This window comes from Cnephaeus nilssonii (assembly GCF_951640355.1).
Source record: "Cnephaeus nilssonii genome assembly, chromosome: 15".
Classification (NCBI taxonomy): Eukaryota; Metazoa; Chordata; class Mammalia; order Chiroptera; family Vespertilionidae; genus Cnephaeus; species Cnephaeus nilssonii.
Window position 1 is genome coordinate 63,718,160 of NC_137086.1, and position 23,442 is coordinate 63,741,601.

Below are 23,442 nucleotides of genomic sequence, written 5' to 3' on the forward strand. Positions count from 1 at the left end.
CGTGCACAGGGGAAGGGAGAGCAGTCATAGCTGTGATGGGAGCTGTCCCGATAAGGAAAGGAGCTATGGGAAGGTCCCAGTGCAGGCATTTCCTCGAGTCTAAACTCTGTTAAATTTAGGAGCTAACGTGCCATCTGTTCTTTGTAACCATAAACCTCATCTATCAGGCTTTAATTCGTGTGTTTTTCCTTTGCTTTCAGGAGAGTAGACCTGGAGAAACCAACAGCTGTGTGGAGGAAATAATCCGGGTAAGGATATTCCTTTACCGATCTTATCTACGGGCTGGACAGAGATTCCAAATAGAAGGCAGTCACGTGGCTGCATCGTCAGAGGGAGCCGGTCGTTCCGTGTTGGGCATTTTATCTTTTCTGATGGGAATCACGCAAGTTGCCTACATGCCTCTTTATGAAGCCGCACTTCTTTTAGAGATCTGGGAGCCACTCCTCAGCTGGGTGCCTTGGCCGGGGCTGAGGTGGCACTGTATTCACAGGATTAGCTGGGAGACAGGAGAACAGAGTTGAGGTGAAATATATGGTTGTGCTCACATTTGGAGGCCCCGTTTATTAGGAAACGTTTAGAAGCATCTTTAATGGTCTGTACTTTCCAATCAGGTGGGGTTGCCTTGTTATTTTTTCCCCTAAACGCAACTAGAATCAGAAGCACTCTGACGAAGTGGTGTCTCGGAGTCTGAAAATTTACTTCTATATTGTTTTGCATGTTATTACTTTGCGTGTTACTCTTGTAAACCTGTCCTTTTCGTCAATGTCATATTGAGTGCATGCCCTCCATGAACCATTTCATACCCAGATGCACTTGGGCTGGGCTGTTGTCCCATTTTACTGTTTTCCTGCGTGTCCAAACGTATAGTCACGGTGTCATTTTCATCCGTTTTTTCTCTTCACTCATATTTTTAGGGGTGTAACCTAATAATTTACAGTTCTCAGAAAGCTGACACTGCATTCGGCAGAACACCAAGATAACTTAGACCAGATGGTATGGTCTTCCTTATAAAGGAAGAAAAAAACTTCATTTTCATGTTTCTAAGTTTTGGGCACCCTACACATTTTTTCTTGACTTTCCAGTGAATTACAGTAATATAATTATTTGGTTAAATTTTACATTAACCATCAGATTGTTTTCCGGGACAGGATATTTTTTCTTCCTGGAAAGCATTATGTCATAAGTAAATCTTGGAACTCAAGTTGACCAAAATAATGAATTAAAGTTCAATTTGTTGAATTAATACTGACTTTTGTTTTTCTGGTAGAGATTTATATAGAAAACATTTTCAAAGTGGGTAGCTTCTTTTCTGGCATTTAAAGATATATTAAAAAATACAGGTTATATTTTTTTAATCTATGTTTTCGCTGTCCTAGAGTTTTGTTTCAGATTAAAAAACAGATAGTGTAAAATGCTGATGTACTTTTCCTATTTTTCTCTTTCAATGTACTTTCCTCTTTGAGTCCAAATATTCAATGTTTAGGCCATCTTCCTTTGGTGGGTTATGGTGTTTATATCTGCAGAATGACAATACCAGAACACACCGGACCCCTCTTGGGTGCTGCTATTTAAAACACTACCCCTCTTTCCTTCCTGTCTTCTCTGAGGAGATGGAAGAAGTCTGTCATGTGACCCTTCTTCTCCATACTCCCAGCAGAGCTTGAAGTTTGAGTAAGAGCTTGAGTAATTCACAGACCAAAAGGATATAGTGTAAGTAATGTAAAGTGTACCTAGAATAAATTGAATGCTGCAACCAAGGGTCAAGCTCAACGGTGCTCAAGAACAGCTTCCCCGAGGAAGTTTCCCAAGGGTTTAAAGCATTAGTTTCTTTCCTTAAGAGAGTTGATGAGAGCCTCATTCCCCTTACCCCACTGCTACCTTCCCACGACACTGACCCCTAGTCCATCTACCACTGCCACAGCCCACCTTGAATTGGGTGTGAATAAAAGGGAAGGCCTGGACCGACCGGATCATTGATTGGTATGCATATGCAAGGTTAAGGGTAGCTGAGGCGATGCCTTCAGTAGCAGAGTGGAGCTCTCTGTAAGCTCGCCTCTTCCTGGAGCGCATGGGGAGTGGTCCGGGGTGAGAGGAGCTGCAGAGCTGGAGGAAACAGTGCTGCAAGGGAGCCTTTGCCTCTCTCCTGACCTGGCAGCTAAGGTATTGGCAGTCGTAGTTGGTATTTAGGCAGCTCCTCCAAGACCCTGTCAGTGTTCCCGTTTCGCCTGGACTGTTTTTCTGGCTGTTCCCTGCCTCACGCACACCATTCACTCTCCAGGACCACCTTCCCCTCTTACCCTAAGCATGTCCTCTCCTGCAAACACAAGCACAGGCGCTCTCAGTTGCAGCCTGTTGTATGTTGTCTGTATTTGATGTGCATCAGTATTGCTCCTACACGGTGGCCCCAGAGTCTGGAATTTAGAATTCACGCTTTTGTTGTGGATAAATTACCGAGTGAGTGAGTGAAAGAACCCTCCAAAAGGGAAGGGTGGGTATCATTCTGGCAACTCACAAACGTTCTGTTGGCCGTAAATCATGGGAGTGGAGCCTGCCCTTTCAACGCTGGCTTCCATGGCTGGTCTTTGTGGAACCCAGTTGTCCTTGTGAGTTTCTCTCCCCTTGTGATCCAAAGTCACCAAAGTTGTTACTCACAGCCATCACGGTTAAGTGAAGGTTCCCTTTTGTTGTGGAGTAAGAGCAGGGTCATCAAAAAATGCCTTAAAATGATGAAAACTGCGATATTCATTTAACGTGTTAGTATGCCCTTTCCACATGGGAGGTACTGGGGGAACAATGGTGGGCCAAACAGACGTGTCCTCTTCAACTCTACGGAAAATACAGCTAAGTTTGTATTTTACAAATAAATGTAGAATGTTAATTGTGATAAACACATATGGTTTTATGACAGCCTCCTTATCATAGGGCACATGACCCTGTTTTGGGTCAAGAACAGCTTCCCCGAGGAAGCAGCCTTTGAACTGATCGTTGGAGGATGAATAGGAAATCAGCCTAAGGAATGCAATGCTGAGGGTTCCAAGCAGAGGAAATGCAAGAGCTTGGCTTGTCAGAGACGCCGCAAGGCCAGGGAAGGCCAGAGTGGCTAGAGTGCCAGCGGATAAAGGTAGAGAGGAGAAGCCAGATGCGCTGTGTATCAGTATTGCTCCCACACTGCGGTCCCAGTGTCTGGAATTTAGAATTCCTTCTCGGCCATGTTCAAGTTCCCATAAGCACAGGGAGCCAGTGAAGGATTCAGCCGGGAGCAGTGTCGTCACATTGGCAATGTAAATGCACCACTAGCTGCTATAGAGAATGGATTGAGGGCAAGAGGGAGGAAGAATAGGAGTGGAGGCTGTTGCCAATGTCCAGAGCAGAGACGCTTTGTGGGGCACTCACAGGCATGGGAGCAGGGAGGGAGATGCTGGCTTCGAGGGAGAGAGGAAATCAAATTATTTTTAGTCATGCTGAGTTTAAAGTACCTTTTGAGACATTCCAGTGACATGGAGAACGTAAATGAACATACATGGGTCTGGAGCTCAGAACAGAGGTCTGAGCTGTAGACCAACATTTGGATTAATTAGCATCCTATCTAATAATAGAGTAGTATGCAAATTAACCATCACTCCGCGACAAAAATGGCGGCGCCCATAGACACAAGATGGCGGCGCCCAGGCCCGCAGGAGTCCCCCAGTCCCAGAGAAGGCTGCCACTGAGAGAAGGCAGCGAGCAGCCCAGCCTGTTGGCCTAGGAGGCGGCTTTGCCCTCCAGCCAGATCCTCTTCTAGCCCTGAAACTGGCCGTGGGTCGGGGAGGCGCCCACGCTCGGCCGCCATGATCAGCTTCATGCCCCACCCGGGCCGTGGGTCTGGAGGCGCCTGCGCACGGCCGCCTCCATCAGCTGCCCTCCTGGACCCTGGCTATGGGTCTGGGAGGCGCCCGCGCACGGCCGCCTCCATCGGCTGCCCTCCCGGACCCGGGCAGTGGGTCCTGGAGGCGCCCGCGCATGGCCGCCTCCATCGGCTGCCCTCCCGGACCCGGGCCGTGGGTCCGGGAGGCGCCCGCGCACGGCCGCCTCCATCAGCTGCCCTCCTGGACCCAGTCCGTGGGTCTGGGAGGAGCCCGCGCACGGCCGCCTCCATCGGCTGACCTCCCGGACCCGGTCCGTGGGTCTGGGAGGAGCCCGCGCACGGCCGCCTCCATCGGCTGCCCTCCCGGACCCGGTCCGTGGGTCTGGGAGGAGCCCGCGCACGGCCGCCTCCATCGGCTGCCCTCCGCGACCAGCTGCCTAGATCAGCTGCCCTCCGCGACCCCGTCCGTGGGTCTGGGAGGCGCCCGCGCTTGGCCGCCTCCATCGGCTGCCCTCTGAGACAGGCTGCCTGGATCAGCTGCCCTCCGTGACCGGGGCCGTGGGTCTGGGAGGCGCCTGCGCACGGCAGCCTCCATCAGCTGCCTGCCCAGACCTGGGCCGTGGGTCTGGTAGGCGCCCGCGCTGGGCCGCCTCCATAGGCTGCCCTCCGAGACCGGCTGCCTCCATCATCTGCCCTCCGAGACCAGCTGCCTTGATCAGCTGCCCTCCGCGACCCGGGCCGTGGGTCTGGGAGGCGACTGCACAAGGCCGGCGCGATCAGCTGCCCACAGTGGCCTGGGCATTGGGCCTGCGAGGTTCCAGTGCATGGCAGGAGCCGTCTGCTGCCTGTCCCAGCCTGGGCTGTGGGCCTGGGAGACCCAGGCTGCCTATACACCTCCCTCCCACCCCCCCACCCTGCCCCCTCTGAGATCAGCTCCCATCTGCAGCTGGGGGGTGTAGGCCTGGGAGGCAGCCGTGCCCCCCAGAGCTATTCCCTCCAAGAGGCAGCCTGGGGTGTCAGGGTGCACCCCCATGGAGTGATCCCCCACACACACTATAGCCTTGGAACTTCCCTTGCCGCCAGCCGAGTGATTGGAGAGGGAGGGGGTTAGTAATCTGGGCGATGCTGCCCAGCAAACCTCTCCCATTGGGTAGAAAGTTCTGACCAGGTTAGGGAGGTAAATGGGTTTTGTTTAAAATCTTTAGGAACCACATGGAAATGTCTGAGATAGGGTTTCACATCAGAAGTAACTTACAACTAATTTCTGAAGGCAAACCTGGACATTGCAGTTACATTACTGGAGAGTACCCCGAGGTCCGGAGGTTGGCTCTGCAGAGGTGGTGCAGTGTGCTCCCCACCCTGGTTCCTCAGCACCTTGGGCAGGGCTTGAGCCCACCCAGGAAGGCCTTTTCCCCTACAGTTTTCACCAAGGCAGGGAGGTTTTGTAGACATGAATAAGAAGTGCCCATGCACAAGTCCTGAAGATGCCGGGGCCGGCAGAAATGACAATCAAACCGGGAAAAGAGCAAAACCAGAAACACCACCAATCCCATCATAGATCATCTTTTTCTTCAGATGACTGTGTGTTTCCCTCTTCTTTGTCTTCTGGAAGCAAGACAGATTCAAGTACTGACAATTCTACCAACGGAAAAGTTAAGAGAAAGAGAGGACAGAAAAGGAATAAAAGGAAAAAAGAAAGAAAGGACAAAAGTTGAAACATCAAGAAAAAGAAAGAAAGAAAAAAGAAAGAAACAACCACATCATATCACCTTTCTAAGGTCTCATGAAATTCCTGTTTAAGTTTATTTTATGACACTTTTAGTTTGGGTTTACATTTTTTACTGGTTTGTGAAGACCACGGCAGGTACACAGTCCAATATGTTAAAGAAAAAAACCCTATCTACTAAAGAGGTAATAGGAGGGGAGAGCATTTGGGGGTGACCGGGCTGTCAGGGGAAGGCAGTTGGGGATGACTGGGCTGGCAGGGGAACAGTTAGGCATTGATCAGGCTGGCAGGAGAGTGGTTAGGGGGTGATCAGGCTGGCAGGCAGGCAAGCAGTTCGGAGCCAGCAATCCTGGATTGTGAGAGGGATGTCCGACTGCCCGTTTAGGCCCGATCCTAGGATCGGGCCTAAACGGGCAGTCGGACATCCCTTGAGGGGTCCCAGATTGGAGAGGGTGCAGGCTGGGCTGAGGGACACCCCAACCCCGTGCACGAATTTCGTGCACCGGGCCTCTAGTATTGGTAATAAAACCACAGAAATGGGTGCATTTGCCTGGAGAGAGACTAGAGGCTGAAGAGCAATGAGAGTCTAAATTCCAACATTTAAAGGTCAGGGAAAGGAAGATCCAGTGGCCAGTGGAGGTGAGAGGGAGTGGTTGGAGACACCGAGGGAAAACTGTGACAGAGTAACGTCATAGAACCCATGGAAAGAGCGTGTCAGGCTCACCGGTGCTCAGACTTTCCCAGGGGACAAGAGAGACAAGGATGGAAAACCACCCAGTGGAGGGGGCAAAGGACAGAAAGGTCACTGGTGACGTACCCGGAGTGCTGGCTCTGTGGAGAGGCTGGGTGAGTCCCGCCCTGAGAAAACGGAGTCAGTGAGTGCTCTGAACAGTGAAAAGTCATAGAAAGGCCATAGTTTCCATTCAGATCCCTTTTCATTAGCAGTAAATGTGACACACTGTAACAACTGCCCAATGATGGAGAGCTAACGTTTATGACGATTGAGACACTAACTTCCTTGCATGTGCGAACTCATTGAAGCATCACAGTTGCCCACAGGGAGGCACTGTTAACATCCCCATTTCAAAGATGAAGAAACTGAGGTGAGAAGTTAAGCACAACTTGCCCAAGGCCACAGAGTTAGTAAGTGGGAGAGCTGTGATTTTAACAAGCACCGCCTGGCATAGTACCCTCTCTCTCTCCCCTAACAGCTATGGTGTTTTATTAAATTAAGAAGCAACACACACACACACCCAAGTCCCCAGTTCATTAATGAAACCACCTGTGTATTTTACTGTGAATGAGAGGTTTTCCATGTTTACATGTTTGTGATTCAGAAGTGCCAGATCATGTGTTTGTACACTTGAACTCATAGAGGTTTTGTGGCCAATATTACCAACATTATTTATTTTTTTAATCCTTACCAAGGATATTTTTTTACTGATTTTTAGAGAAAGAGGAAGGGGGAGAGAGAAACATCGATGTGAGAAACATCGATCCGTTGCCTCTTGTACACACCCCAACCGAGAATTGAACTGGCAGCCTTTTTGGTGTATGGGACAATGTTCCAACCAGCTGAACCACCCAGCCAGGGCTCCAACTTTATTTTCAAACTTCTTTTTCTCTCGCCTCTCTTAATTTTTTTCTGAGGTGACTGTTTTCAAGTCATTTAAATATTGCATTATGTTCTAAAGGGTAATTATTTTTTATTTTTACTCAGAGCATTTTAATCCTAGGACTTAATAAATCTGTGTACTACTGAAAAATTCACTTCACCGAGGGAGACATTGTAACTGAGTTCTATGAAGATGGGCGATAAGGGCTGGAAGCCCTCTGGCTGACATCTGTTTATAACAGACAGCTTTCTACGTTACACAATATTTCACCATAAAGGCTCCGGTGTATAGTACTTAGGTGCTTTTCATAGCATTACCCATTAGCGTAGAATGGCATTAACATTTGTTCAGCAAATAAAATCCATTTACAACTTAATGGGGCTGTGCAGGGCTGGAACCTGGGATGCACACATTTTATGCCGACAGGTTTAGCTGGCGCTGGTTGAGGGGCAGCGTGCATAACAGAGTGAGCCACTGAACGGGAGACGGGAGTTGAGATTCTGGCTAGGACTTAAGGGATGAATTCAGAGTCGATTTCAGTGTAACATCTGAGCAGTTGACCTTCTTGGCTTTCATCTTAAGATGCTAATTTAGTGCCAGTGTCCCGTGAAATATTCATAGTGAATATCTACATAGAGTTGCGGGTAACTGGTGGTGGTTTAAATTCTGGAGACCCAAAGCAGTTTTCTGACGCAGTAATTGAACAGACTGCCAACAAATAAAGGGAACTCCTTTTCCCTGGTTTTCTGGAAACTAAGGCACCTCCTGGGAGACCGTGAGTGAGGAGAGAGTTGAGAGCAGTGTCACATGAAATGCACCTCATTGAGGGCCCCCCCACCCCCCACCCCCGCCCACCATGTATTCAGAGCCTGGGTGGTGGGCCGAGAGGAACCTTGGCTTGAATGTCCACATGCTCCGTGACCCACATGAACGTGTTAGCCACTTGAGAGAAAGCAGAGAATGAAGGGGTGGCTTGTTTTGAGTGACTATTTGGGTCATTTGCAGAGCTGGACCTACGTCGAACCTCCCCTGCTTCAGACCAGAACAGCTTTTCCTTATAACTTACTTCATTTGCTTCAAACAGTAAAGATTTTACTAGTGACTAAACGAAGCCCACAAATGGCAAAATCAATGCAGGTGTAACTATAGGGGAGCCCCATCGGCATATCCCATTACTCGTCGTCGTAAAATAAAATCAAAGCCAAAGTCAACGGGACATAGGTGAGAAATTCGCTGAGAAAAACATACTCTACTTGTTCAAGAGAAATTAGCTTCACTTGGCAGGGTTTGGTTTTGAATTTTTCTTTTAAAAATATTTTTTTAATCATTTTTAGAGAACAAGGACGAGAGAGGAAGAAGCATTGATTTGTTGTCCCACTTACCGAGGCATTCATTGGTTCATTGGTTGATTCTTGTAGGTGCCCTGACCAGGGATTGAACCCGCAACCTTGGCATATCACTCCACCAACTGAGCTAACCAGCCAGGGCCTCTTTTTGCATTTTCAATAGATGTTATTATATGTGTCCTTTTGGCTGAAACCGAAAACTCTACTTAAATGGCTCCACCCCTGCCAAGGGCGCCCGTTGTCTGGAGGGCGCCCCAGGCCTGCTCCTGTGTTTCGGGCCAGTTGGCTACACTCTGCAGGCGGTCGGTTTCCAGGGGAGCTGGGGCAGGAGACCCCTCTGCAGGATCTGTCTGAGCCCAGACATTTTGGGGGGATGGACAGAAGAACCCTGGAAGGGCTGAAGCCCCATTGGGAAGGAATGCCTCTTGCCTTTCTACATTCCCCTGTCTCCTGATCGGCACCGGGAGAAGTCACAGAGGCATTTACAGGACCTCGGGGACAGAGACCAAGGCAATGTTAGCAGCCAAAGTAGCTGGCAGTCTGTGGGATGTATTTTCTGCCCTAAAGCACGGGTTCTGATACCTCAGTCGGTATCTTTTCGTGGGTGTCTGTCAGAATGTTACTGGAGGAAAGGAAGAGGCACCCAAATCAATCGATTAGCCAAGACCAGCTGCCACCGGCTACGATGGAAGCCATGGAGCTGACGCCTCTCGCTGACCCAGGCTGGCGGGCCAGGAGAGGTGCGAGGGGGCATGTTGCTGACAGAGTGCATGACGGGCCGGGTTTCTGGTAATGTCCTTTTTTAAAATTTATCTTTATTGTTGAAAGTATTACATTTGTCTCCTCCCCACCCCCCCGCCCCATTGACTTCTTCTGACCTGCCCGCCCCCCCCACCCCAGGCCTTCACCACCCTATAGTCTGTGTCCGTGGGTTATTCTTCAATGTCTTGGACACTTAATCTGGGTTTCTCTTAAGTGCTGTTCTGAAAATGACTTGTGCATTATTATATGTGGGGTCTTTTAATAAAGAATATTTGGGGATACTAATTAAGAAGCATAAAATATTAAAATATTTGCTGAAGTGATAGTAATGTTGCGGAAGTTTTTTTGGGGGGGAGGTGTTTGTGTGAGAACATTTTTAGCATGAAGGGCCCTGTGACCTCCTTCAGCTCCCCCTGCACCTTTGGGTTCTCTCGCTGACCTGGGAGCTGCCAGGCAGCTGGTCCTCACACAGGTCCTAAAATGCAGGTCACCGAGACCTCACTGCCATCACTGCCCCATCAGCCTCCCTAAGGTCACCGCATCCTTCTCTGCCCAGTTTCAGCCTGTGGCTGGCACAGCCACGCGCCAGGCATTGCCCTCCACGCCAGGGTCCTCTGTGGGCAGCTCTTCAGGTCTCTGTTAGCAGGGCACCGTCCTGCCTGGGCCCTTGTTCCGTCCCCGAGTCTCATAATCCACCCTGAGTCCCTCCAGGATTTCTGGTTTGGAGCAGTGAAACCTCCTCTTCCAGCCAGCGCTGGGGGCTGGATTATGGACCCCTCAGGTCAGCCAGGCAGAGTGCCCACGCATTTATGCTGAACCCCACTTCCAGGGCAGGATCCTGGAGGCTGGACTAGCCCATCTCCCTCCAGTGTGGCTTCTGCCCTCGGGAGCGCCCTGTTGGCCTGGCTCACCTGGCGCCACTGACTCGTCAGTGTTCGTGTTTCTCAGCCTTTTGCATGGTCCGCGCCCTGAGGAAGCGCGTCAGCCACTTTCCTGATGGCTCCCGTGACAGTCCAGTACCACAGACCTCCTGTGCGTGTTTCTGCACGGCATGCCTGTCTGTGTTTGTGCACGGAGACTAAGACCCTGTCCGCAGGCACCCGTTCCTTAGGGCGAGGATGCCTGGCTTGGTCATACCATCCCGACAGCTCCGCCTCCCTCCCTCCTGGTCACTGAGGACACTGAGCACGCAGAGGCTCTCCAGCGGGGGCCCTGGGCCTGCTCGCTCACTCGGCCAGTGCCAGGCTGTCTGGGCCCTGGGGACAGCAGGGAACTCACAGGCATGGACACCGCCTTCCTGGAGCTCCGCCTTCCAGTCTCCCCCACCTGCTTCCCTCTTTCGGAATTCAGGATGCATCCACCCCACACTTGGGGCGAATCCCTGCCTGAGCTCCAGAGTCCCATCCAGCTCCACCCACCCCCCGCACCGCCCACCCCCGCACCATCCACCCCCGCACCGTCCAGCCCTGCACCGCCCAGCCCCACTCCGTCCACCCCCGTACCACCCAGCCCTGCACCATCCAGCCCCTTACCGCCCAGCCCTGTGGGAGCCGCAGCACTGCTTTCCCAGGTCTCTGCTAACCAGCGCGTTAGCTCTTGTCCTCAGAGTGAACATGTAAAAACAGGCGTCTTCAGTGCTGCGCTCCTGGGGTCCTCCCTCCCTCCTGGGTGGGCTTCCTTGGCCAGAGCCCCTGTTCCTTCTGTCCGGTTCCTGGGGTACCGCTGCCCTCGGTTTCTCCTTACCGCTCCCTGAAACGGCCTTCCCCATGGTCCCCAGGGCTGGCTCGGCACGGAGCACAGAGCTCCCGCTGTGGCCCCTGGCGGACCTCCGATCCCTGACCACAGGTTCTGCTCTCAGGCTGGCGCCTCAGCCTCTGCCCCCGGCTCTGCTCCCCGCGTGGTCGCTTCTCCCTGGTCTCCTGCCCTGTCGTCTCCCTGGGACGTGGGGTTGGCTCTGCCTCCTCAGGAGCTGCCGTTTCCCGCTGCTCCTGGCACCTGTGCCGTCATGGTCTCCAGTGGGTGTCGAGCCCAGCTCTGTGTCCTGAGTGTCATGCCCACCTCGCCAGCTGCTCCCCGTGGTGCCCCTTAGGTGCGCATGGACGCCTCCACCCAGGCTCCCCTCGCGCCTCCCCGCTCGTCCTGCAGCGTGGGCTGTCCCCCCGCCTCCCGCACACTCCCTCAGTCCTCACCACGTCCGTCCATTCTGTCTCCTGTGTCGGCCTCCCACTTGCCCGCTTCTCCTCACCCCCAGGCCACCTTCCTGGTTCTGCCCACCGTCCTTATCCTTTCCCACCGGATGATTCTGAGCCCCCTGTTTGCTTCCGCCTAGTGTGCGCCTCCTGCCAGCTCTCCCTGCCGGCAGCGAGCTCTCCTGGGCATGTTCACTTCCACAGGTGACAGACGCCCTGGGCTGGGGAGAGAGTCCCTGGGTGTGTGTGCCCAGCCTGTGTGTCACTCACCTGTCTCCTTCCCCCACTGCCCTGACCACCTCCCTCCATGCTTCACTCCGGAAGTGAGGTGCCGCCCTCCCTCCCTCACCTCTGGGCTTAACTCGGGCTCTTTCCAGCCCTTAGAACAGGCTCTGTCTACCCCGCACCCCACCTCCAGCCTCTGTTTACCTGCCAAGCCCCACTAAGACCTCAGTTCCTCCAGGGATCCTTCCTGACTCCCCGAGTCTGACTTTAATGCTCCGATTCCCTATTTCCCAGGTACCCCCTACTCTTATTGAGTCGCCAAGGTCTTTCTTACCCCATTAGGCTGGCAATTACTCCAGGGGCTGGCACCAATGACTGGCACATAGTAGATGTCTAATAAATACTGACTAAGTGGGTGAAAACCAATGACTTTGACCTTTTGCTCAGTGTCTGTCCCTGCTCCCCATCTGTCTTCCTCCCAGTCCTGCAAGGAAAAGGTTGAGGTGTTCATTTAAAACATCAGCTCTCCACGGGCTGCCCTGCGAGGCTGCGTGTTGCCTGGAGCGGGAGACACAGCAGCAGCACAGATGCGCGGCCTGCTCCCCGCTCCCTGCGGTGCGGGGGGGGGGGGGGGGGGGGGAGCGGGCGCTCTGCCTGCGGTTCCACAGGAACCAGGAACGTCAGCGCCTCCGCACCCGCCACTTGCACGCCCGTGATCTTCCATGAGCCTGAGTTTTTCATTTTGATAGATAATGAGTGTGATGTACAAGTTGGAGAATCAGGATAATAACTTCGCAGGGATAATTCGGTTAATTACTTTGTTGCTGCTCGAAGAATCAAGGGCTGGAAGTCAAAGCTATTTCCAAGCTATTTCCACTGTTAATACGTTCTGTGTAAAGCAATTCTTGGAACAAGAACACATTAAAACACATCTATCCAAAGTGATCAAGACATTCTTTTTAAAATTGTGTTTATTATCATTAAACCACACAGTCTTTTGTGTTATTTTTTTCAAATTGAGGGTTGTGAAATTATACCAATTTTCTGCAGATTACTATTGCACACTCACAGGAAAGCTTGAAACAATTCCTTAGATATAAAATGATGGGTAACCAGGTGTCACCATTCTTGAACCTCCCAGATTGACTGCCTTTTGAGGTGTTTGCCTCGTGCCTCGCTCCACTCCTGACCCACGTGGGCCTCACTGCCCGGGCACCCGCGGCCCGCTGCGGGCCTCCCCACCCAGCACCGCTTTCCCACGCCTCCGGGTCTGATGGAAATCCGGAGAGGTGCATCGGCCTGTCTCCAGACACTAAGCTTGAAAATAATTGTCATTTGCTAACCCTAGGTGACTTACTCATCCTAGTTTCCCTTCTTCCCCTGCCCGTTCACTGGGGTGCGGGGGGGGGGGGGGGGTCTGTTTATGCAAAGGGTATCTTTCTTTCTCTGAATTTCCTAGGAAGTTATAGAAGTTGTAATGTATGGACAACTCACTGTTATGACAACTTTTTCATTACAGTGTTTTTATTTTAGTGCCTAATTTTTTAAATGGTAATTCTAAATTAGAGGTCTGTGATTCTGTGGAATTAAACACAAGGTTTTTATATTCTTCCCTTTTTTAAAAAGTATTTCTCTATGAGCATTGATTGGGCTTCTGAACCTGATTTTAAAATCCTGAGATCAGCATGCTTATTATCGATTTATTATACATTAATTTAAATCCTCAGATACTGCTAAATACCTTCTAATAGTCTCAAATGTAGATTTATTTCTCTATATAAAGTACATGTTTAAAAAATCATTCCAGAATTTTATACTAATTAATGGAATATTGTCAAAATAGTTACATCTGCATATTTACTTTATGAGCCATTTTAGCTTTCCCTTCTCTGGCAATAACTGTGGCCTAGCAGCATGTTGGTCAGCTTTTTAAAAATATGTTGGAATTCAGTTAACAGGGTATGTCTGGTGGGAATGGTGGAGAATAGGCTCTTTAAACTAGAACCTTAAAAATTCACTAAAAATGTTAGTAACAGCTTCTAAAAAAAATGAACTGCTCCCCAAAACCTACCTAGGCTGCCTCTCAGGAAACCAAATTACAGAGTAAGACCCTGCTGAGCCGAAGACTTGCTTCAAATCCCATAGCCTTTCGAAGGCTCCACTGCAGAACCAGAGGGAAGAGGAAGAGGGACAGAAACCCAGCCTCCTGCGGTACAGATGACCCTGCACAGAGAAGTAGAATAAAATAAAGCCACGGGCTCTCTCCAGACAGCAGGATAAAAACCTCTCCTCTGCTCTGCCTCATAAGCACTTACCATTCTGACTTTTTAACTTTCTGTTTCCTTGTTTCTTTCACTGAACGTCTCTCATTACCCCTCCACACACCCCCCACCCCAGACTCTGGAAAAGGCAGGAAATGAACCTGAGTTCTCTGGGAGGTTCGCCAGTTATTGTATGAGACGAGGAGCCCACTGTGATGCGAATAAAAACCCAAGTGCAGATTCCTAACATGTTTCCAGCGGTGGGGAGGGGGGGGAGGGGCCATGGAAACTGGAGTCATCCACAGATCAGCAGCAGCCCTTGGATGGGTGAAATGATTGATCACTCCGGCACAAAAGGACACAAAAGGAGATTTGTTAAGAGGGCCAGCTCCAGGGGAACATGCTTGTCTGCTCAATGATGTATTTTTAAAGTGTGGCCACATCACAAGCCAAGCGCATGCAAATGGGGGGAAATGAGAAGGCAGTGAGCACAGTCTTTGGTGAATTAGAACAAATGTTTAGGAAACCAGATCAGCGATCATTTTGGTTTGAGCTTTTTAAAAACGTGTTCCTTCGCCCTACTCTGCCCAAGCCCCAGTGTCTTAGCAGCATGGGAACACTTCGAGTTCCTCGCCGAATGTGTGCTGGACCTGTCAGCACTAAGAATCATCAAGAGCCGATGAATCAATAGTGCATGTTAGCCTCCTTTTCTCTGAGGTCAAAGGATCGGAACTAGAGCAGACTCCATGGCCTAACGCAACAGCAACAACAGTGTCGGCATTGCTGAACCTGTAGTGATGGCTTACTGTGCCCTGAACATCTAGTATCTCTTTCAATCCTCACAATGACCCCCTATGATGTCATTTCCCCCCATGATGTCATTTCCATCCGATGGAAGAGGAACTTCAGATGTAGGGAGGTTAACACACAGCAATTACGAGACTTGGTTAGGGGTTAAACTCGGGCCTCGCAGACTCCAGAGCCCGTTTATAAACACAGTACAGTGATTTTATAAAAATCGGAATATTTTTTAAATGGAAGACTGAGCAAATCTTGGTACGGAGCTGTATCAGGACCACTGTGTTTGTACTGCCTGTTTCTCACAGCCCTGAGGAAGCTAGGTGGCGAGGGGATGCTGCGTTCATTGCTTCTGGGGTGAGAAGCTGCCAGGGTCGGCTGAGGATCCATGCCTGCAGTCCAGCGCGAGGGGTGCGCAGTGAGCACAGGAATGCCTCCGAGCGTCCCTTACACACCGCTCTGGCGTGCACGCTCACGCGGATCCTAGTTGCTGAGTTCTGCATCTTGAAAACTGGGCTCTTTCATCAGCCTGTTTTCTGCTGCCGTCCGAGGAGCTCTGTTACTCACGCCTCCAAGGACTCCCCCTGCCCAAGAGTAGCCCACACTGTCCTTATCCCCAGGAGAGGGGCAGGGAAGGAGGGAGCATCCAGAGACACCAAGAGCGGGTTCCAGGGGGCGAAGCCGAAGCACTCTCCCTGTAAGGATGTGCGTTTTCGCTCCTGTATTCAGCCACCGCTCTGCCACAGGCTGGCTGGGGGACACGGAGCCAACGGAGATCTCAGTATAGTGTACATTTTGCAAAGACAAAAAAAAGCTGTTGTTTCCCCTCATTATTTGATATGGTTGTAACATCTATTGCTGGATAAATTTGTGAATACGCACATCTTGGTGAGTCAGCGTTTCTCACTTTATCTAATAAAGTGTTTTCATTTGACGAGTAGGGTTCTGGAAGCAAACAAGTTTTGTAAGTGTGGGATTGGAAAAAGCATTTTAATTTGGACCTGGCTACTATTAGCAGCTATACATTCTTGTTAGGATAATGAAGTGTTTTCAAATTCCTTAGAGATGAGGTTTACTTAAAGAAATCTTAGTTTGTAAACTCTAATTGTAGGATGTTTATAAGATTATCTTTATTGCTAAGAAACAATTCCTTTGCTAAAGGATTCTTGGCTACGTATAGGAAAGGATTAACCTGGGATTAATAGCAAACTCCCCTAAAGATTCTAGATACTTGCTTTACAATTTCTTTAAAACTTAGCATTAATAGAAAAACAAAAGTGTTAGAAATTACTTTGAGTTTGATTGACAAGCAGTAATAAAATAGAAAGACAAAGCTTCCTTGGAATAAAAATGAAAGCCAATAGGTTATAAATCACTTGACAAAAATACAGGATCTTTTATACAACTGTTCTTTCTGTAGGTGCACTAAGGCGCTGCAAAGGGAATAAAAGCAGACTACACCCCCTGGTGGAACATGTGTTTGCTATGTGGGTGATAGCTTTTCATCACTTTAAGTACAGTTAAAGTGCTTATTTAAATCTCTGTGCCGTCTTAGCTGATTGTAAAACCGTGTTCATTTATGTCAGCTTATGCCTATACATTGCTTTTATAAGTATATGGTTATACTAAGTAAGCCTAATTATGAACCAGATTACCCAGACAAAGTAATTTTTATAATATATGTCATAGTCTACTGTGTTTCTCAAGACTCCTTTTGAGAGCTCAGAAAGGATTAAAACTCATGCATAACTTCTAACTCACAGCAGTATTTTCACATCGAAATACACTTGGTAGATTGCTTGGACCAGCCCCCTTGCTTATTGGCACCTTACAAGGAACACTCCTACTTCAATATAAATCCTTTCTACATAAAGATTTAGCAACTGAGGAGAGCAATGTAAAACTCGGAAGTCTACTGGGAGCTGAAAGGACAGTGAATGAAAATAGGGGAAGTCTGTAAAGAGGTAGTTCACAAAATCGAGGCCTTCACACGGGCCCTTAAAAGAAGACACAGGAAGGGAAGTGGGATGACATATGAAGGGTTGGGTGCTACTTTTCAATACTGTATTTTTCATTTATGTATATATTTAATTTCAGTTAGAATGAGAAGACTTTCATTTCTATATGGTTTGGTAGCACCCAGCATTAATTTCAATAAGTAAATGATTTATTGGAAATTTAACTTCATGAGAAAACTGACTAAAGACATCATACAGCCTGGCTGGTGTGGCTCTGCGGTTGAGCGTCAACCTAGGAACCAAGAGGTCACCAGTTCATTTCCTGATCAGGGCACATGTTCGGGTTTCGGGCTTGACCCCCAGTGGGGGCTGTGTAGAAGGCATCCAGTCGACGATGTTCCTCTCTCTTCAATGTTCTATTTTTCTACCCTCTCCCTTCCTCTCTCTCTCAAAATCAATAAAGACACATTTTATTTAAAAAAGACATAATGTATGCTTTCAAGTGTGGGACATAATACTTGTTAAATTGTATTCAATGCCTTGAGTTATTTTATTTTTTTAAAGTGATTTCTAGGGTCCATAAATGAGTAAGAGCTGTAATTGCACATATGCTAAATTCATGTCTTCATGGGAACGCAAAGGCATCTAAATGTATAAACTTTATTTTTGCCTCAGGTAGGAATCTACTTGAGTGGACTAGGAGTTCATAATGATACCTATGGTTACTTGAAAATGAAGAATAATCAGTAGTAAGTTTTCTAAGTGATTTCTTCTCTGCCTGGGGCACCCATCGTGTGCTTCCCAGGCTGGTTGTGTAGCTCAAAGGAGAGTAAGGCTGGCACACAGCTTGGCAACTCAGAGCTACGGAAGGCGGAGCCGGAGGAGCGAGGCTTCCTCTCCTCCATCAGAACAAAAGCTGGGGAAACAGCAAATTAACTACTTCTGTTAAACCCACGAAAGAACTGAAGTCACAGAGCAACCAATTAACCTGAAAGGTGAAGAGAGACCGCACCTTCAGAAAGGAACGACCTGAGCACTTGCTTATCTGGATGCCACCCGAAGCACATGAGCCAGTGAGGAGTCAGCTGGAAACTTGCAGTGAGTGGCTAAAGGCAAATGTTGGGCTCCCAGGAGGGCGCCAAAAACACAGGGCGGTTTGCAGGTCTTTCAGGTTTTTCCTCCGCCAGGAGCTCACGGGGAGACCAGGGCAGGCAGAGGAGCCGCTCCTGTGGCGTTGGCTGGGAGAGGAACAGCAGCCTCTGCCAAACCTCCCGGGCCCTCTCCTCTCTCTCTCCTTCGGACTTGACACCTTTCTCTGCAGGAAGAAAGAAGGGCACAGAACTGCAGCCTGGGCGCCTGCTGACCCCTGGAGCTCGGGGAGAGGAATGGCACCCACCACCAAAACTCAACTCTGTCTCAACTCCTGTCATTTCTAAGAAACAAAAGCTTTCATCTTCACGGAGAAGGGCAATTCAAACGCATCTTGAGGTCCCTGGGGGAAACCCATCATCCCTGGGGGAGGAGAACGAGAGAAAACTAAAAGCGCTGCCCCTGGGGAAGGGCAGGAATGCCTGCTGCCTAACGTTCCATGACGCCTGGAGGAAGGCCACTTCACCAACACTCATGGTCACAGTGCCAGCTAAAACCAGGCGTAAGCAGAACGCCAGCGACCCTCTTCCCAACTCTCCAGCCGCCTCACTAACGAGCACTAAGTAGAAAGAGCAGCGGGATACAACCGGGGAGCTGTACAAAGAGAAGACCCAGAGCCAAGTGGGAAGACTCATAGCCAAGCAGAGAGCAGACTTTAAGTCCAGCCCAACTCCTGACTTAGGTTAACAAACCTCCACTCTGAAGACCTAACAGAAAGAAAGGGGTTCTCATCTCCAGGCCTGGAACATAGTTCCCTCAGAATCTACTGTTCCTTACAACACGTCTGGCTTTCAACAAAGACGTATGGGACAGATTTTAAAAAGCAAGGGGAACAACACAGTCAGAAGGGACAGAGCAAGTATTAGAACCAGAATCAGCTGCGACCCAAATGTTAGAACTATCAGACTTAAGTGGCTATGATTCATATGTTAATGGCTCTTAAGGAAAAGACAGAGAGCATGCAAAATCACGTAGGTAATTTCTCTAGGGACAGATAAACTACAAAGAGAGCCGCATGAAAACCTTGGAGAAATGAAAAGCAGAGAGGCCAAGAACACCTGTAATGGTTTTATCAGTAGACTGGACACAGCTGAGGAAAGAACCCATGAGAAAAAAAAAAAAAAAAAGTCAATAGGAGTTACTCAAACTGAAAACAAAGAGATAAAAATGTGAGAGGAGAAAAAAATAAACAGAGCATCCAAGACCTGTAGGACAATTATAAGTGGGCAGACATTCATGTAATTGGAATCCCCAGAGGAGAAAAGAAAAACAGGGCAGAGGAAACCAAGAATTTTTCAAAATTAAACAGCCTAAGTGCCCATCAGCAGATAAGTGGATAAAAAAACCACTATGGTACATTTACACAATGGAATACTGCACAGCAATAAAAAAGAAAGGACCCTTACCATTTGCAACAGCATGGATGGACCTGGGGAGTATTATGCTGAGAGAAATAGCCAGTCAGAGAAAGACAAGTATCACATGATCTCAGTCATATGTGGAATCTAATGAACCAAATAAACTGATGATCAAAAATAGACCCCAAGTCGTAGAACAATGAACAGACTGTTGAGCCTCAGAGGGAAGGTAGGGGAAGGTGGATGGGAAGAGATCAACCAATGAACTTCTATGCATATATGCATAACCTGTGGACACAAATAATGGGGTGGTAAGGACCTGGGGGTGGATGGGAGCAGGCTGGAAGAGGTTAATGGGGGGAAAAGGAGGACCTACCTATGTAATACTTTCAACAATAAAGGTTTTTTAAAGAAAATAAATAAATAATAAAATTAATAATAAATTTTCCAACATTTATGACAGACACCACACCACATATTCCAGAAGCGCAGGCTCTGGGATGCCCAACATGATAAACACAAACACACATACACAAGCACACAGATATACACCCTGCAGTCTATACTGTTCTACTGCTGAAAACCAGAGACAGAAAATCTTAAAGTTGGCCAGAAAAAGAAAGAAAAGACATTACCAACAGGGGACCGTGGATGAGGATTTCAGCAGACTTCTCATGAGTAAGGAGGCAAGCAATAGACAAGTAACATCTTTAAAGTGCTGAAAGGAAAAACTGTCAGCTCAGAATTGTTTCAGCAAAAACATTCTCCACACGTTAAAGATAAATAGAGTTTTTTACACAAACAAAAATGGAGAGAACTTATTACCTGCAGACCTACTTCACAAGGAATGTTAAAGGAAGTTCTTGAAGCAGACGGAATATGATGTAGTCAGAAACTCAGTTCTACACATGCAAAAATAAAAAGTGTCAGACATGAAATAAATAAAAAGTAAAAGAGCCACAACAGCATAGTAAATGTGGGAGCCAGGAGCCAGGCCTTCTGCTGAGTTCTTTTATTTACTCCTTAAAATGCAACCATTATACATTACTGAGTGGAGATGGAGTTTCCATTTGGAAAGATGAAAAACTATTGTGGATGGATGGTGGTGATGGTTGCAAAACAATGTAAAATACCTCATGCCACTGAGGTATACAATTGAACATGTGTAAAATGGTAAGTTTTATGTATCTTTTACCACAGTAAGGAAATGCAGCTGCCACTATTATACAAAGCAACCCTCCTCTTGCTCCAGTTCATCTTGGTGGCTACTTCTCCCCTTGCCCTTGAATGGAGTCTCAACAGTTCCCATGACTTTCCTAGACATTCTGAGTCACAGGAATGCCACATTTCAACAGTTAAAATGCCCAGTCACAGGCCATCGTCAAAGCTCCACACTTCATTTAAAGACTCTTCCCCCGATGTGGGCTTCCTTCAGGCGGGATCCCAGGAGGAGGGAGGAGGGCCACCCTGCTTACGTCTCTGCTTCCCTGGCCTGCACATTTCTTTCTCTCAGCTGGGGCTCCTGGCTCCTCCAGGGCTAGAGCTAGGGCCACAAAAGGGTGGTGAGGGGCCAAAGAGTTGTCCTTGGCTGGCCCTGTGAGCAGGCGTCGGCTCCCTCGCAGGTTAGTGGGTCTCTGTCTCCGGGAGAGGAAGAACACTCTTTCTCTCCTGGGATGCTTTAATGGTTCCAAAAAGATTCCCCCCTGTGGACATCACCTGTAGCTCCTCTGAGGAGGGCAGTGCCTCTCTTTCAGTTTTCCCACGGCCCTCTCTCCTCTCCCTGTCTTGCTCCAACCATTGGCATCTTTGGTCTCTCTGTAGGAGGAAGTGCAGTCCACCTAGGGCCATTCAGTCAGCCACTTCCCTGTTGATTTTTTCAGGTTTAAAGGAGGCATCCCCCAAGCTCCCAGAGCAAATAAAAGTCCTCAGAGGAGTGTGTGTGTGTGTGTGTGTGTGTGTGTGTGTGTGTGTGTTTATTAACCTTTTGCTTAGGCTGGAGGTGAGAAGGAACTGTCTCCCTTCCCCTCACACACTTCAAATGGGGGAGGAAAAATGTCAAAATATTTCAGCAACTTTCTCCAAAGACATTCTCTTTCTGGGGCTCAGACGAGTATTGAGCAGACAGTCATAAACACTTCCCTCTGTGGCAAGCTTTTCCTTGTCTCGGTGCAAGTCCTTTGATTATTTGGTATCAATTGTTTGTTCAAAATAAAAATAAAAAAACAAGCCAGCCCTGGCTGGTGTTGCTCAGTGTCGGCCTGCACTGAGGAGCCACTGATTCGATTCCCGGTCAAGGGCATATACCTGGATTGCAGGTTCACTCCCTGCCCTCAGTTGGGATGTGTGCAGGAGGCAACCAATTAATGTGTCTCTCTCACATCAGTGCTCCTTTCTCTCCCTCTCTCTCTTTCTCCCCCGCTCCTCTCTCTCACTCCTCCCTCCCTCCTTCCACTCTCTCTCTGAAAAGCAATGGAAAAAATATCCAGGAGTGAGGGTTAACAAAGAAACCAAGCCAGCCCAAGGCCCATTGGCATACCCTGTTCAGCGGACTCACCTTCAGCACAACCAGGAGATGCATGCTGAGCTGGAAGCTACGTTCCCTGAACGGTGTGCCGTTTTGTTCTGTTACTGTAGCACCTCCATCCAGGTTATAAGTCAAGTGCGAGCTGAAGAAGCCTGGGGGTGCTCTTCCCTAGCCCCCCTCACACCTCAGAGGCAAGGTGTGACCAGGTAGAAACAAAAGCATGTCTGTTCTCCTTTAATTTCCTCGCAGTCTCAGCCTTCTCAATCCTTCTCTATTTTCTCTTTGCCTTTTTTTATCTTTACGATGGATTTGGTCACAGACAGGGTGCACAGACCTCCCTGAAATTATGAGCCGCCTGCCCGAAGGCTGTGATACGTGGGCCCTACTGAATGGTCCAGGCCGGGCTCCGGCTTTCTACCTTCACAGAATCCGCCGGAGGACAAACAGCACCCTATTAAGAGCTGGTTGTCTTTAGATTTAGGAAATGTTTCTCATCCTGTGTTTCCTAGTACCACGGAAAGAGCTATTTTTAAAAAGATCATTTTAGCTTTTGAATAAAACTAGTACAACTAGTCTACATCCCCAAATAGTAACTTTGTTTAAAATGAGAACTTCACAGAGTGGTTGAGCTGTAGTTGGAACTGGTGTGTGCTCGTCATGAGCCCTGTCTCAGGCGAGCAACTCACAGCCTCCCCTCCCCGACTGCTCTCCAACCCCTGCCAACTGCGGCCGTCACGGTGCGCCCATCCGTACCCCCTCCGCACGAGACTTGTTTAGAGCGTGTTATCACAGAGCATGAAATGTTAAAGGAGGGACGCACAGGCTTTTAAAAATATGTCAGTATTTCCTGATTATCTTTTTTTATGAGGTCAAACCCTTCCTTTTGACACTTAATGAATAAAATGCCCATGTTGCAAGAAATGAGATAATGAATTGTAAAAAGACATAATCAGCAATGACTAAGTAATTAAGGAAATTGAAATGCAGAGTCATTTGGGACTACATTAATAATAACACAATTTGTTCCATATGCTAAAGAATTCTGTTTTTAGAAAATCAGTCATCACACATGTTTCATGGCAAAAAAAGAAAAAAATTAATGTTGACTAATAGGAACTGTAATTAGATGTTCTGCTTTTAAACAGCTGAATAAAAGATGAAATCATATAGAAAGTATATTTAGATACAAGTCAGAAAGTAAACTGATTGTTATTCATGGTGCTGTTAATAGGCACTGTAATTTATGCATCCAGTGAGAATTGTGTTAGGCAATTAAGAAAAGGAGTCACACTTGACTTTCCTTCATGCGCTCACATTTATAGTGTTTACTGCATTGTTCCAGGGTCTATCTTCCATCTCATCCTTCATCGTAGCCCCGGGAGTCAGGTCGTGAGGCCTCTGGGGCTTGGAGGGTCCCCTGCGGAGGAGGCTGGGGCAGGGTACTCCGCCAGGGGTCCCGCGTGCCTTTGTGGGGTGTTACCTGCACGGGGTGGGGACTTCTCAGCTTCTCACCTCCAGAGGTTCCTGGGTGGAAGACAGTGATATCTGACTTCCAGAGGCCACTGTGGGAGGCCGCTAAAAGGAGAGGGTGGGAGGTAGTGACTGAACAGCCACTGGGACGGGCCCTCGCTGTCGAACCCAGTGGTCAGCAGTGGCCACGTCTCACTCATCGTCTACATACCTCTT

The 23,442-nt window shown here is 48.6% G+C and overlaps 1 protein-coding gene across 4 annotated transcripts in view; it reads left to right on the forward strand.

The window, feature by feature from the left end:
- AFF3 (ALF transcription elongation factor 3) overlaps positions 1-23,442 on the forward strand; it is a 514,559-nt gene that overhangs the window by 256,447 nt on the left and 234,670 nt on the right. For all 4 annotated transcript variants that reach the window (XM_079792550.1, XM_079792551.1, XM_079792549.1 and 1 more), the window contains one exon: positions 201-248. In XM_079792550.1, the coding sequence (XP_079648676.1) occupies positions 201-248 (48 nt within the window). The remainder of the gene's footprint in view (positions 1-200; positions 249-23,442) is intronic.